A 13,883-nucleotide genomic window follows, 5' to 3' on the forward strand; every position below is an offset into this window, starting at 1 on the left:
AAAATGGATGCAGCAAATTACAGAGAAATCCTGGAGGAAAACCTGCTGAAGTCTGCAAGAGACCTGGGACTTGGGAGAAGATTCATCTTCCAGCAGGACAATGACCCCAAACATACAGCCAAAGCCACACGGGAGTGGCTTAAAAACAAAAAGGTCAATGTCCTGGAGTGGCCTAGTCAACGCCCGGACCTCAATCCAATTGAGAATATGTGGAAAGAGTTGAAAATTGCTGTTCACCAAAGGTCCCCATCCAACTTGACGGAGCTTGAGCAATTTTGCAAAGAAGAATGGGCAAAAATTGCAGTGTCCAGATGTGCAAAGCTGGTAGAGACTTATCCAAATAGACTCATGGCTGTAACTGCTGCCAAAGGTGCCTCTACCAAATATTGACTCACGGGGGTGAATACTTATGTAATCAATTATTTTCTGTTTTGTATTTGTAATTAATTTAGAACAATTTGTAGATTTTATTTTTCACTTTGATATTATGGACTTTTTTTGTGTTGATCAGTGGCAAAAACTCCTAATTAAATCCATTTTGATTCCATGTTGTAACACAATAAAATGTGGAAAAGTCCAAGGGGGGTGAATACTTTTGAGATCCACTGTAGGTGTTTGAGACAATGAACCCCATTGGCTTGGGTTGGCGCAGACATTAAAAGTGTTGGCAGACTGAAGCGTCTATGAAATTGAGTCCAGGTTTGAAGACAGGGAATAACAAGTGGGTGAGTGCTGTACTGCGATGCAGACAGAGAAGGGGAAGGGGAAGGAGGAACACAACAGAACATATACAGACAATGCTTTGCAAGGCTTATTCTACCACTCTGGGTGTTCATGCTGGGGGGGCAGTTGTAAACAATACAGCATGTTACAGATGTTGGCTGCCCAATAGTAAGGCTCTCTTCTTGGCCTCAGTCTCTGAAGATAATCTTCTGGGGCTCTTTGCATTGCAAATAAATGAGGAAATAATGCAATCTAAAGTAATACAATAAGCTTTGGGGATAAATATGGGGATACACTGAGAAAGGTAAAGGTAAAGAGAGGCAGTGTAGATCAGTGTGTCAAATCAAGCTTAATACGGGCCAACAGATAAAGTTTGTCTGAAAGATTTTTTTAAAGGAGCAGTTGACTGAAATGCTCTCACAGGCAATTTAGAACTGAAAGTTATTAAGGACGTACGGTAAAGACAGTTCTTAAGCCCCGTATTTTGGTTGTGTGACTTAAACAAGCTGTAATGAATACGTTGATTTGTTACATCATGATAAATAAAGTCTGTATAATTTTAAAAACGTGCAGCATTTGATAGTGTATTGTGCAGGTGTGTTGTAGAAAGAAACAATTAAGTAAGCAATATTCTAAAGACATTACTGTATATGGTAGCGTTATTATTAAATATTGACATGGGATGTTTGGTTATTTTAGTAGTTAGCTAGCTACAATTTTACTTAGAGTAATCAAAAAATCATAAGATAACAAAAAGAAGTGTACAGCATTGTTCAATCAGAGAAAACAACATAGAACGTTCTGTTGCTTGATATTAAATCAAATCGCATTGTATTCATATAGCGCCTTTCAGCTTGAAGCACTGTATAAGACAAAACAAAGAGAATCACAATTTGTATTATTATTATTATTATTATTATTATTATTATTATTATTATTATTATTATTATTATTGTTATTAATAATTTTCTTAGCAGATGCCCTTATCCAGGTATATAGAAGGACAATAAAATACATTGTATAGAGATCCCACAGTATGTCACATACACACAATGAACAATTAAACCATTAACTTAAAAACAGTCTAATACAGAATTTGTGGAAAACAGCAATTTAAAATGAGATACAAAATGTGGTTTTAATTATAAAAAATCTAATTTGTAGAACAGTGAAGGGATCTTCACTGATGCAGTTTATTTGTGACAGACTGCAGAAGCCAGCAGACTTTAGTGTATTGTAAGCAGTTGTGCTTAAACTGGACATTTTAGTTTATATTGTGGGTTACATGGTAATACAGCACATACAGAGATAAACTTGAGCTCTGTTTCAAACCAGTAGCAGAACACCAGGAGTTATTTTTTTTCTGTCTTGGTCTGTGGTAAAATGAACACTGATTCAAGCATTCAAAATCCTAAAAGGTATTGACAATGTCAGCCACTGACTCATTGTGTGACCCTGAGCAAGTCACTTAACCTCCTTGTGCTCCGTCTTTCGGGTGAGATGTAGTTGTAAGTGACTCTGCAGCTGATGCATAGTTCACACCCCCTAGTCTCTGCAAGTTGCAATGGATAAAGGCGTCTGCTAAATAAACAAATAACAATAATAAATGAGATTCTGGGATCAATAAGCTACAAACAAGCAAGATGCGCCGAATGGCCATCTCTCGTTTGTAAACTTTCTTATGTTCTTAATGGAAGTGGCTACGATATCCATTTTGGTATATAGAAGTAAATAATAAGTACAGGTTGACCTCTACATGTCATTAATATGTTCCTCGAGCCGCGGATACTGTACACACCTAGAGTACGAATGGAGAACCTGTGTATGGGGATTGAGAAGACAGAGCCGCCTCACCTGCTTCAGTGCATTGCCTGCTGAAGCATTTTACATTTGTATTTGACCAGTTTGAACTATATTGAGTAAGGTCAAGTCAATGTAGACAAGTTCCTGACTGTATGTGACTGCAGAGCACATTTGTAAGAACATGAGAAGAACATAAGAACATTTACAAAATTTACAATTTACTTTTTTTTACTATTATAATCGGGTATCATGCACAATATTCTACTGTTCTGACATTTATACATTCTGTATCACAGTCCATACTGTGTCCAATTCTGGTCACCACATGACCCACACTAATGCCAGGACTTTTAGGACTGAGCTATGAAGTAAGGCTGAAAGAACTGAATCTATTTAGCCTGGGGAAAGAAAAGAATCAGGGGGGACCTGATTGAAGTCTTTAAGATTAAAAATAGTTTTTATAGTTAACTCAAACCAATACTTAAAGCACAGCACAGGAACCAGGACCCAGCTGGAAATGATGTAGAGATAGACTTGGAACCGAGGGAAGGATACCCTTCATGCAGAGAGTGGTGAGGGTATGGATTGGGTTATCTAGTCATGTTGCTGAAGGAGACACTTCTTCATGCAGAGAGTGGTGAGGGTATGGATTGGGTTATCTAGTCATGTTGCTGAAGGAGACACTTCTTCATGCAGAGAGTGGTGAGGGTATGGATTGGGTTATCTAGTCATGTTTCTGAAGGAGACACTTCTTCATGCAGAGAGTGGTGAGGGTATGGATTGGGTTATCTAGTCATGTTGCTGAAGGAGACACTTCTTCATGCAGAGAGTGGTGAGGGTATGGATTGGGTTATCTAGTCATGTTGCTGAAGGAGACACTTCTTCATGCAGAGAGTGGTGAGGGTATGGATTGGGTTATCTAGTCATGTTGCTGAAGGAGACACTTCTTCATGCAGAGAGTGGTGAGGGTATGGATTGGGTTATCAAGTCATGTTGCTGAAGGAGACACTTCTTCATGCAGAGAGTGGTGAGTGTATGCATTGGGTTATCTAGTCATTTTGCTGAGGCAGAAACACTTGGATCCTTATAGCCTTTTCACACTTGCACACCCGAACCGAGCCAAGCCAAGCCAGAACCAAGCCGAGCCCATCCAGTGCTGCTCGGGTGTGTTTGTACTACTGTTCAAAGTAGAAGCTGCACTGTGGAACATGACGTCAAATTCAATGGACACAGGCACACAGAGGAGTGGATTCCGGGGTCGTACTGTCTGAAGCGATAAAGTCTACCAAAAGATTTCACAGGAATTGAGAAATATTGGACTAAACCGCACCGCGAAACTGTTGTGAAAAAAGAAAAAAAAAATGTTTTTCATGTGTTGCTGAATGCAAATACAAACAGAATAATTTAATATTATTAAAGTTAGATTAACGACTACTAATAATAACTTTAAAAAGTTAAAGATAGTATTTGAAAAATGTCAGTAAACACTTTAGAAAACTAGATTTAAAGTAGGGCTATTAAAAACAAAATCTAAACGTAACATATTAAAAGATATTTCTTTACAACTTGTTTTTATACATGCAATGTTATGGTATTAGCAAAGCGTAATGTTTTAATATGTAAACTCGCCTTCTTCATTCCGTGTGGGACGGCACATCGATTCCAGAAGACAAGTTGCAGAATTCAGTATATCGGCACCGGTCGTTGCAGGTCTGTGACCAAGAGCTGCGTCCATTAAATCATAATATTTACAGTTTTTTGCGGTCTGACCCGCTTTTTTTGTTATGATCTTTTTTTTTTTGTAATCCTGTTTTATTTATTTTATTTTTTCACAACACTGTTTCGCGGTGCGGTTTAGTCCTGTATTCCTTGCTCAACACCGAGCCCGTACCAGATATCTTGCGAGGCCAGAGTTTCACGGTTCCGGCTCGGCTCGACAAAATGACCAGTGTGAAACTAGCCGTACCATGAGGGCTTGGCTCAGCTCGGCTCGGGTGTGCTAGTGTTAAAAGGCTATTAGTTTTGAGAGCAATCAGCTAACTGGGTGTGTTTAGATGGCTGAATGGCCTCCTTTCATTCGTAAATGTGCTTATTTTCTTCTTATGTTCTTATAAACATGCTCTGCAGTCACATACAGTCAGGAATTGGCCTCCATTTTCTCCTGAATTGAATCAAGACAATTTAAGCGTCACTTCACTGCTGTAACCCAGGAGGACTGACATCGTCAGTATTTATATGTGGGCAATATCTGTGAATAGTTTCCTGGTTGTTGGGTTTGTAATTCAATGCAGTTCATGTCCATCTCAACTAGTTATGTGGCTGACATCAAGTTTGCATGAGTTACCGTATGTGGAGCGCTGAGGGTGGTTAAAGTCCAGGGCTTGTAACCAGAAGGTCAGCAGTATAAATCCCACCTCTGCCACTGACTGACTCACTGTGTGACCCTGAGCAAGTTACTTAACCTCCTTGTGCTCCATCCTGCGGATGAGATGTTAAATCAGTGTCCTATTGTAAATGACTCTGCATATAATGCACAGTTCACAGCCTGCCTCTGTAAAGCGCTTTGTGATGGTGGTCCACTATGAAAGGCACTGTATAAAGATATTATTATTATTATTATTATTATTATTATTATTATTATTATTATTATTATTATTATTATTATTAACAAAGGGTGCACAGTAATGTGAGTGAAAATGACTGTGTCATTCTTATGACTGTGTTTCTGTCTTCTTGTCAGTGGCTGAGAAGACCTTTTTGGAATCAGAGACTGGACTGAAGATCATACAGACTGGCGTGGGGGAGGTAGGAAATAGATTTATTTTATACATAAAAAGTTAATAGTTGTAGTTTCATATTCCTAAACTGAAAAGTCACTGTTATTATTAGAATACTTTATTTATAATCTTATTTGATTTTTTATAACCTGTGTATCAACTAAAACATGGGATTTTTCATAAAACTGTAGATATAAATAACAAATGTGTGTTTTTTGGCATAATTCCCTATATTTAAACTATATTTAGACAGTATTGCAGACTCTTTCTGGAGTAAAAGTCTTGAGGTAATAAAACCTTGTCTGAGGTAATAAAACAAATTCAAGCATTTTTAGGTCATCCTTTGACTTTTCTCCCCTAACTCCTTCCTGCTATCTACAGTATATACTCTACCAGCACCACCTTTGGAGTCACACCTTTTGATGAATGTCTGTCGGTATAACTGTCACTAGAACAATTAAGGCTAGATTCTAAAAGATTTCTGCTCCAAATAACCCTAGCCCTTATTATGCATCCCTGAGTGACCTTCCATCTTGGCCGACCTGTTCTATGAGATTGAAGTACAGAACAGCTGCACTTGAAATGGCAGAGGATTTTCATGGAATTAGGACACATAAACGGAAAGCATCTAGGATTCCTCTAGAAAAAAACAGGAAAGGACATTTTTATCAGAAACTGATGAATGCTCCACATGGAGGCCCCCTTTGGTTCCTCTCTTTACGCTTCTCTTTTGTGTTCTTTCTCTCCCTCTCCCTTCATCTCTTACATTTGCAGCTGCTCCAGACCTTTTAAATGTGCAATCTCCTTTGTTGCATTTTGCCGCTGATATTGTTTTAATTATTCCCCTTCTCGCTCCGTCTCCAGTTCCTGTTTATTCATTTTGTTGTATCAGCTAATTAGACCTGGCTGCACCTGCCTCTTTTTAACTCTCTCTCGTGTTAAATAAATCCCACCTCTTCTTTTTGTTTTTTAATGTCCCCTTGCTGGAGCCAGCATAGAAACAGAACCGCGGCATTGAGCTGGGTCGTGGTTATTCCTTTTTCTATTCGATTGCATTAATTATAGCTCTTGTTTGTAACACCTCTCTCTGATTGAGGTAGGCTTTTTTACATAGTAATTGTTTGCGGCTACATAAAGCAAATTGGAACAATACATTGATGCAAAAAGAGCTTACTGTGTGTCTGTGGTGAACATCTAAAGAGTCTTGGTCTTTAATAGACAAAAAGGATACACTCTTGTACTGAGCTGTCTGTAGTAGGGGTGTACTGAATAGTCACAAGCTGGTAGTCGACTAATGGCTAAGTTCAATTTCAAAGCAGCAGCAGCAAACTCAATTTTTGTGTGTTTCCTGCATTTTTTTAAAAGGGAAAGGTAACACCAGGTGTAATAACACCAGAGTCGATGTAACCAGGGGAAACTTGCTGTTTTATGCTACAATTAAGGACAAATATGAGTTACACACACTTATGTAAATATTGAATCGTATATTTTTTAAAATACTAGTTTCTTTACTCAACACATTGGGATATATTTAACAATCACCTTTATTGAAAGGAGAAGCAAACTGTCAAAATTAGTGATAAATAATTGATTTCTAAGTTGATTTTTACAAGTTCGGTACAATTGTTGTTTTCCTTTCACACAATAAATGGATGACATTGCACTAAAAAAACGTTGCCATAAATTTAACATACCTTTTTTTATCAATGTAGACTCTCAAATAGTACTGTATTTCCGTGGGGGAAATATTTTATTTGTATAGATATATAAAAGAAAAAAAAAAAAAACATTTTATGAATCCTTTATGAAAAACACTGTCCTTGCTGTTGAATTTGAAATGCCTATATTATTTTGATGGATTATGAGGAATAATTCAAATATTTTAATGTACAGTATTTGCAAGTGAAACAGAAGTCCTCAGGATTCACATCATCTTTGCAGTTCACTGAGAATTGCTCAAAACCGCGGTGTATCGAAACAATATTGTCTTTTAAATTATTAAAATAAGTGCTCTAAACCCAACTTCTAATGGTGTGAGAGTAGTGTGGTACAGTAGAGAGTCAATTATCTAATCTACTCTGTCTAATCAACTGAACGCATCTGTAATCACGTGATGAATTACATGTGGTGTATTACGCACACAGCTTCTGCTGCTAAAACAACTATGAGATTTAGCTGCCAAAAAAAGAACCAGCAGACTGAGGCGAATGAAAGTTACAGAATTGTTCAGACCACCAAAACCTTACATGGAGCAATGTTGGAGTTTAGCAAATTAAAACAGTCACCTTGTTCTTGATGTTTCTTCTCATCAGTACATAAGAACATAAGAACATAAGAACATAAGAAAGTTTACAAACGAGAGGAGGCCATTCAGCCCATCTTGCTCGTTTGGTTGTTAGTAGCTTAATGATCCCAGAATCTCATCAAGCAGCTTCTTGAAGGATCCCAGGGTGTCAGCTTCAACAACATTACTGGGGAGTTGGTTCCAGACCCTCACAATTCTTTGTGTAAAAAAGTGCCTCCTATTTTCTGTTCTGAATGCCCCTTTATCTAATCTACATTTATGACCCCTGGTCCTTTTTTCTTTTTTTCAAGTCAAAGAAGTCCCCCGGGTTGACATTGTCTATACCTTTTAGGATTTTGAATGTTTGAATCAGATCGCCGCGTAGTCTTCTTTGTTCAAGACTGAATAGATTCAATTCTTTTAGCCTGTCTGCATACGACATGCCTTTTAAACCCGGGATAATTCTGGTTGCTCTTCTTTGCACTCTTTCAGCAATATCCTTTTTGTGACGAGGTGACCAGAACTGAACACAATATTCTAGGTGAGGTCTTACTAATGCATTGAAGAGTTTTAACATTACTTCCCTTGATTTAAATTCAACACTTCTCACAATATATCCGAGCATCTTGTTAGCCTTTTTGATAGCTTCCCCACATTGTCTAGATGAAGACATTTCTGAGTCAACATAAACTCCTATGTCTTTTTCATAGTTCCCTTCTTCAATTTCACTATCTCCCATATGATATTTATAATGCACATTTTTATTGCCCGCATGCAATACTTTACACTTTTCTCTATTAAATTTCATTTGCCATGTGTCTGCCCAATTTTGAATGCTGTCTAGATCATTTTGAATGACCTTTGCTGCTTCAACAGTGTTTGCCATTCCTCCTATTTTTGTGTCGTCTGCAAATTTAACGAGTTTGCTTACTATACCAGAGTCTAAATCATTAATGTAGATTAGGAATAGTAGAGGACCTAATACTGATCCCTGTGGTACACCACTGGTTACCTCACTCCATTTCGAGGTTTCTCCTTTAATCAGTACTTTATGTTTTCTACCTGTTAACCACTCCCTAATCCATGTGCATGCATTTCCTTGAATCCCTACTGCGTTCAGTTTGAGAATTAATCTTTTATGCGGGACTTTGAAATCTAAATAGACCATGTCATATGCTTTGCAGTTATCCATTTTCAATGTTGCATCCTCAAAAAAGTCAAGTAGGTTAGTTAGACATGATCTCCCTTTCCTAAAACCATGCTGGCTGTCTCCCAGGATATTGTTACCATATAGGTAATTTTCCATTTTGGATCTTATTATAGTTTCCATAAGTTTACATATAATAGAAGTCAGGCTTACTGGTCTGTAGTTACCTGGTTCGGTTTTGTCTCCCTTTTTGTGAATCGGTATTACATTTGCTATTTTCCAGTCTGTCGGTACAACCCCTGTGTCAAGAGACTGTTGCATGATCTTGGTTAGCGGTTTGTAAATAACTTATTTAATTTCTTTGAGTACTATTGGGAGGATCTCATCTGGCCCAGGGGATTTGTTTATTTTAAGAGCTCCTAGTCCCTTTAACACTTCTGCCTCTGTTATGCTAAAGTTATTTAAAATTGGATAGGAACAGGTGGGGCATGTTGTCCGTGTCCTCCTTTGTAAAAACCTGTGAAAATTAATCATTTAATATATTTGCCATTTTTTTTCCTTCATCTATGATTTTGCCATTTGTGTCTCTTAGACATTTAACCTCCTCTTTGAATGTTCTCTTGCTGTTATAATATTGGAAGCTTGTGTTTGCTGGGATGAAGAGCTGGAGATCCTGTCTATGTTATGTTATTGAGCACCAAGAACTTTTATTTTGTTCATTTCAATTGCACGTTATTACAATGCCTTAACAGCAAGTATAAACGTACAGAAACATTTTACTGAATGTTTGAAGTTTATTGATTCCTAAAGTTCTGTAAGGTGTCAAAGTTGTACTGAATTGCATTCTTTGGTATATGGTATGTTTAATTACAGTATTTCATTAACTTAACTGTAGGTGTTAAAGTTTGACTGAATTGCATTAATTTAATGATTTGTAAAGCTTTGTAATGTGTATTCTTCATGTGATAGAACAGGTTACTAGCAATATATCCATCAACAGTAGGTACTTGTGTATGCTAACTTTATTCTATACATGTAAAGGTGCAGTAATTATTATTAATACCTGTTCAATTATCCATGCAAACTGATTACGTGAACTAGTATTGGTCTCAATTAGTTTCGGTAATTGACTCTCTACTGTATTTAGATTGCCACTGTTTAGATCAACTGACAGACCCCACAGTGAAGTCCACTCTTGCACTATAATGAGAAACACTTCTACGGTGTTAACCCCCCAAAAAGGGTTTACAGAAGCTGTGAAAACACAAGCTTCCTTCAGTACCCACGACAAATCTTCATCCCATAAACACAAGCTTCCTTCAGTACCCACGACAAATCTTCATCCCAGCAAACACAAGCTTCCTTCAGTACCCACGACAAATCTTTATCCCAGCAAACACAAGCTTCCTTCAGTACCCACGACAAATCTTCATCCCAGCAAACACAAGCTTCCTTCAGTACCCATGACAAATCTTCATCCTGGAAACACAAGCTTCCTTCAGTACCCACGACAAATCTTCATCCCAACAAACACAAGCTTCCTTCAGTACCCACGACAAATCTTCATCCTGAAAACACACACTTCCTTCAGTACCCATGACAAATCTTCATCCTGAAAACACAAGCTTCCTTCAGTACCCATGACAAATCTTTATCCCAGCAAACACAAGCTTCCTTCAGTACCCACGACAAATCTTCATCCCAGCAAACACACGCTTCCTTCAGTACCCATGACAAATCTTCATCCCGCAAACACAAGCTTCCTTCAGTACCCATGACAAATCTTCATCCTGAAAACACAAGCTTCCTTCAGTACCCACGACAAATCTTCATCCTGAAAACACAAGCTTCCTTCAGTACCCACGACAAATCTTCATCCCGCAAACACAAGCTTCCTTCAGTACCCATGACAAATCTTCATCCTGAAAACACAAGCTTCCTTCAGTACCCACGACAAATCTTCATCCCAACAAACACAAGCTTCCTTCAGTACCCACGACAAATCTTCATCCCAGCAAACACACGCTTCCTTCAGTACCCATGACAAATCTTCATCCCGCAAACACAAGCTTCCTTCAGTACCCACGACAAATCTTCATCCCAGCAAACACACGCTTCCTTCAGTACCCATGACAAATCTTCATCCCGCAAACTCAAGCTTCCTTCAGTACCCATGACAAATCTTCATCCTGAAAACACAAGCTTCCTTCAGTACCCATGACAAATCTTCATCCTGAAAACACAAGCTTCCTTCAATAACCACGACAAATCTTCATCCCGCAAACACAAGCTTCCTTCAGTACCCATGACAAATCTTCATCCTGGAAACACAAGCTTCCTTCAGTACCCATGACAAATCTTCATCCCGCAAACTCAAGCTTCCTTCAGTACCCATGACAAATCTTCATCCTGAAAACACAAGCTTCCTTCAGTACCCATGACAAATCTTCATCCTGAAAACACAAGCTTCCTTCAGTACCCATGACAAATCTTCATCCTGAAAACTCAAGCTTCCTTCAGTACCCACGACAAATCTTCATCCTGGAAACACAAGCTTCCTTCAGTACCCATGACAAATCTTCATCCTGAAAACACAAGCTTCCTTCAGTACCCATGACAAATCTTCATCCTGAAAACACAAGCTTCCTTCAGTACCCATGACAAATCTTCATCCTGAAAACACAAGCTTCCTTCAGTACCCACGACAAATCTTCATCCCGCAAACTCAAGCTTCCTTCAGTACCCATGACAAATCTTCATCCTGAAAACACAAGCTTCCTTCAGTACCCATGACAAATCTTCATCCTGAAAACACAAGCTTCCTTCAGTACCCACGACAAATCTTCATCCCAGCAAACACACGCTTCCTTCAGTACCCATGACAAATCTTCATCCCGCAAACACAAGCTTCCTTCAGTACCCATGACAAATCTTCATCCTGAAAACACAAGCTTCCTTCAGTACCCATGACAAATCTTCATCCTGAAAACACAAGCTTCCTTCAATAACCACGACAAATCTTCATCCCAACAAACACAAGCTTCCTTCAGTACCCACGACAAATCTTCATCCTGAAAACACAAGCTTCCTTCAGTAACCACGACAAATCTTCATCCCAGCAAACACAAGCTTCCTTCAGTACCCACGACAAATCTTCATCCCGCAAACACAAGCTTGTATTTTTATGCTATTTTTAATAAACAGAATAAACAAAATAAACAAAACGAAACATTACACCTAGCTCCGTTTTGGAGTGCTGACTGTCCACGTCAGGAACCTTTTCTATTGAGCCGGACGGCTAAGCTGTTTATCGGCTAAAAACAAAAACACACAAAAGGAACGCACAGTTACCTTTAGCAATATGATTGAAAACACCATCAACCGGGCCCTCCACACAGCAGCAGCCCTGAAGGGACTGGCTGCTTTCCTTAAATACCCTGCACCTGGCTCTAATTTACAATGATAGCCAGGTGAAGGGGATAATTACTAATAAAACAATTAAACAAATATATGTTTTATGCAGGGAAGATATTAACCCCCTCCCTGCTGTGTTAAAATATATATACAGTGGTTTGCAGAAGTATTCACCCCCCTGCAAAGTTTTCACAATTTGTTGGCAACTGAGCGTACTCCACGACGCTTTCAAATTAGACTTTAGATGTAGAATCTACACAAACTACTCCACATTGATAAAGTTAAAAAATGCATATAGAATATAAATAAGATTTACAGAGAAAAACAGATTAATCTCAGTTTCATAAGTATTCAACCCCTTTGCTACTTCAGCTCTAAATCAGCTCAGGTGCAAATTATTTGTTTGAAAGGTCACAAAATTAGTGAAATGGTTTCAGCCTGTGTGAACTCAAAGTGGTTTAAAATAATTTCCCTCAGGTATATAAAGACTTTCAAGCTGCAACTCACATAGTGATCCAACAAAGCAACCATGAAGACCAAGGAGCTTTCGAAACAAGTCAGGGATAAAGTGGTAGAGAGGCACAGAGCAGGAGAAGGGTACAAGAACATTTCTAAGGTGCTGATTATCCTTCTCAGTACAGTGAAGTCCATCATTAAGAAGTGGAAGATGCATCATACCACCAGAAACTAACCAGATCAGGTCACCCTCCCAAACTGTACAGCCGGGCAAGCAGAAAACTGGGTTGGAATGTCACTCTGAAGCCAACAATGACCTTGAGAGATCTGCAAAGTTCTGTGTCTGAGATGGGAGTCAGTGTTCACACATCAACAATAAGCCGGTCCCTACACAAAGCTGGCCTGGATGGACTGGTGGCAAGAAAGAAGCCATTACTCAAAAAGCCTCATCTTAAAGCACGCATGTAGTTGATACTGCAGACATGTGTAAAAAGGTTTTGTGGTCATACGAGACAAAAATTGAACTTTTCGGTCTAAATTCCAAGTGCAACGTATGGCGCAAGCACAACACTGCACATCACCCAGTCATCACCATCCAAACTGTCAAGCATGGTGGTGGCAGCATCATGTTATGGGGATGCTTCTCTTCAGCAGGGACTGGGAAGCTTGTCAGGATAGAGGGGGAGAATGGATGGTGCAAAGTACAGGCAAATCCGTGAGGAAAACTTGTTTGAGTCAGCCAAAACTGGGGAGGAAATTCACATTTCAGCAGGACAATGACCCGAAGCACAAAGCCAAAGCCACACTGGAATGGTTGAACAAGAAGAGAATTAATGTTCTTGAGTGGCCCAGCCAATGTCCTGACTTGAATCCAATCGAAACTTTATGGCGAGACTTGAAGATTGCAGTCCATCGACGATCCCCAACAAACTTATCAGAACTGCAGCAATTTTCCTGTGAAGAATGGGCAAAAATCTCCCCATTCTACTGTGCAGCTAGTAGAGACCTATCCAAAAAACCAGTAATTGCTGCAAAAGGTGCTTCTACCAAGTAGGGCAGCAGTGTGGAGTAGTGGTTAGGGCTCTGGACTCTTGACCGGAGGGTTGTGGGTTCAATCCCCGGTGGAGGACACTGCTGCTGTACCCTTGAGCAAGGTACTTTACCTAGATTGCTCTGCTAAAAAAACACCCAACTGTATAAATAGGTAATTGTATGTAAAAATAATGTGATATCTTGTAACAATTGTAAATCGCCCTGGATAAGGGCATCTGCTAAGAAA

At 39.0% G+C, this 13,883-nt stretch overlaps 1 protein-coding gene across 1 annotated transcript in view; it reads left to right on the forward strand.

The window, feature by feature from the left end:
• Window positions 1-13,883, forward strand: part of LOC117410794 (receptor-type tyrosine-protein phosphatase-like N) — a 190,673-nt gene that overhangs the window by 124,025 nt on the left and 52,765 nt on the right. The window contains exon 12 of the mRNA XM_034017621.3: window positions 5,267-5,331. Within this exon, the coding sequence (XP_033873512.3) occupies window positions 5,267-5,331 (65 nt within the window). The remainder of the gene's footprint in view (window positions 1-5,266; window positions 5,332-13,883) is intronic.

Source organism: Acipenser ruthenus, chromosome 10 (genome assembly GCF_902713425.1).
Source record: "Acipenser ruthenus chromosome 10, fAciRut3.2 maternal haplotype, whole genome shotgun sequence".
In the NCBI taxonomy this organism is placed as follows: Eukaryota; Metazoa; Chordata; class Actinopteri; order Acipenseriformes; family Acipenseridae; genus Acipenser; species Acipenser ruthenus.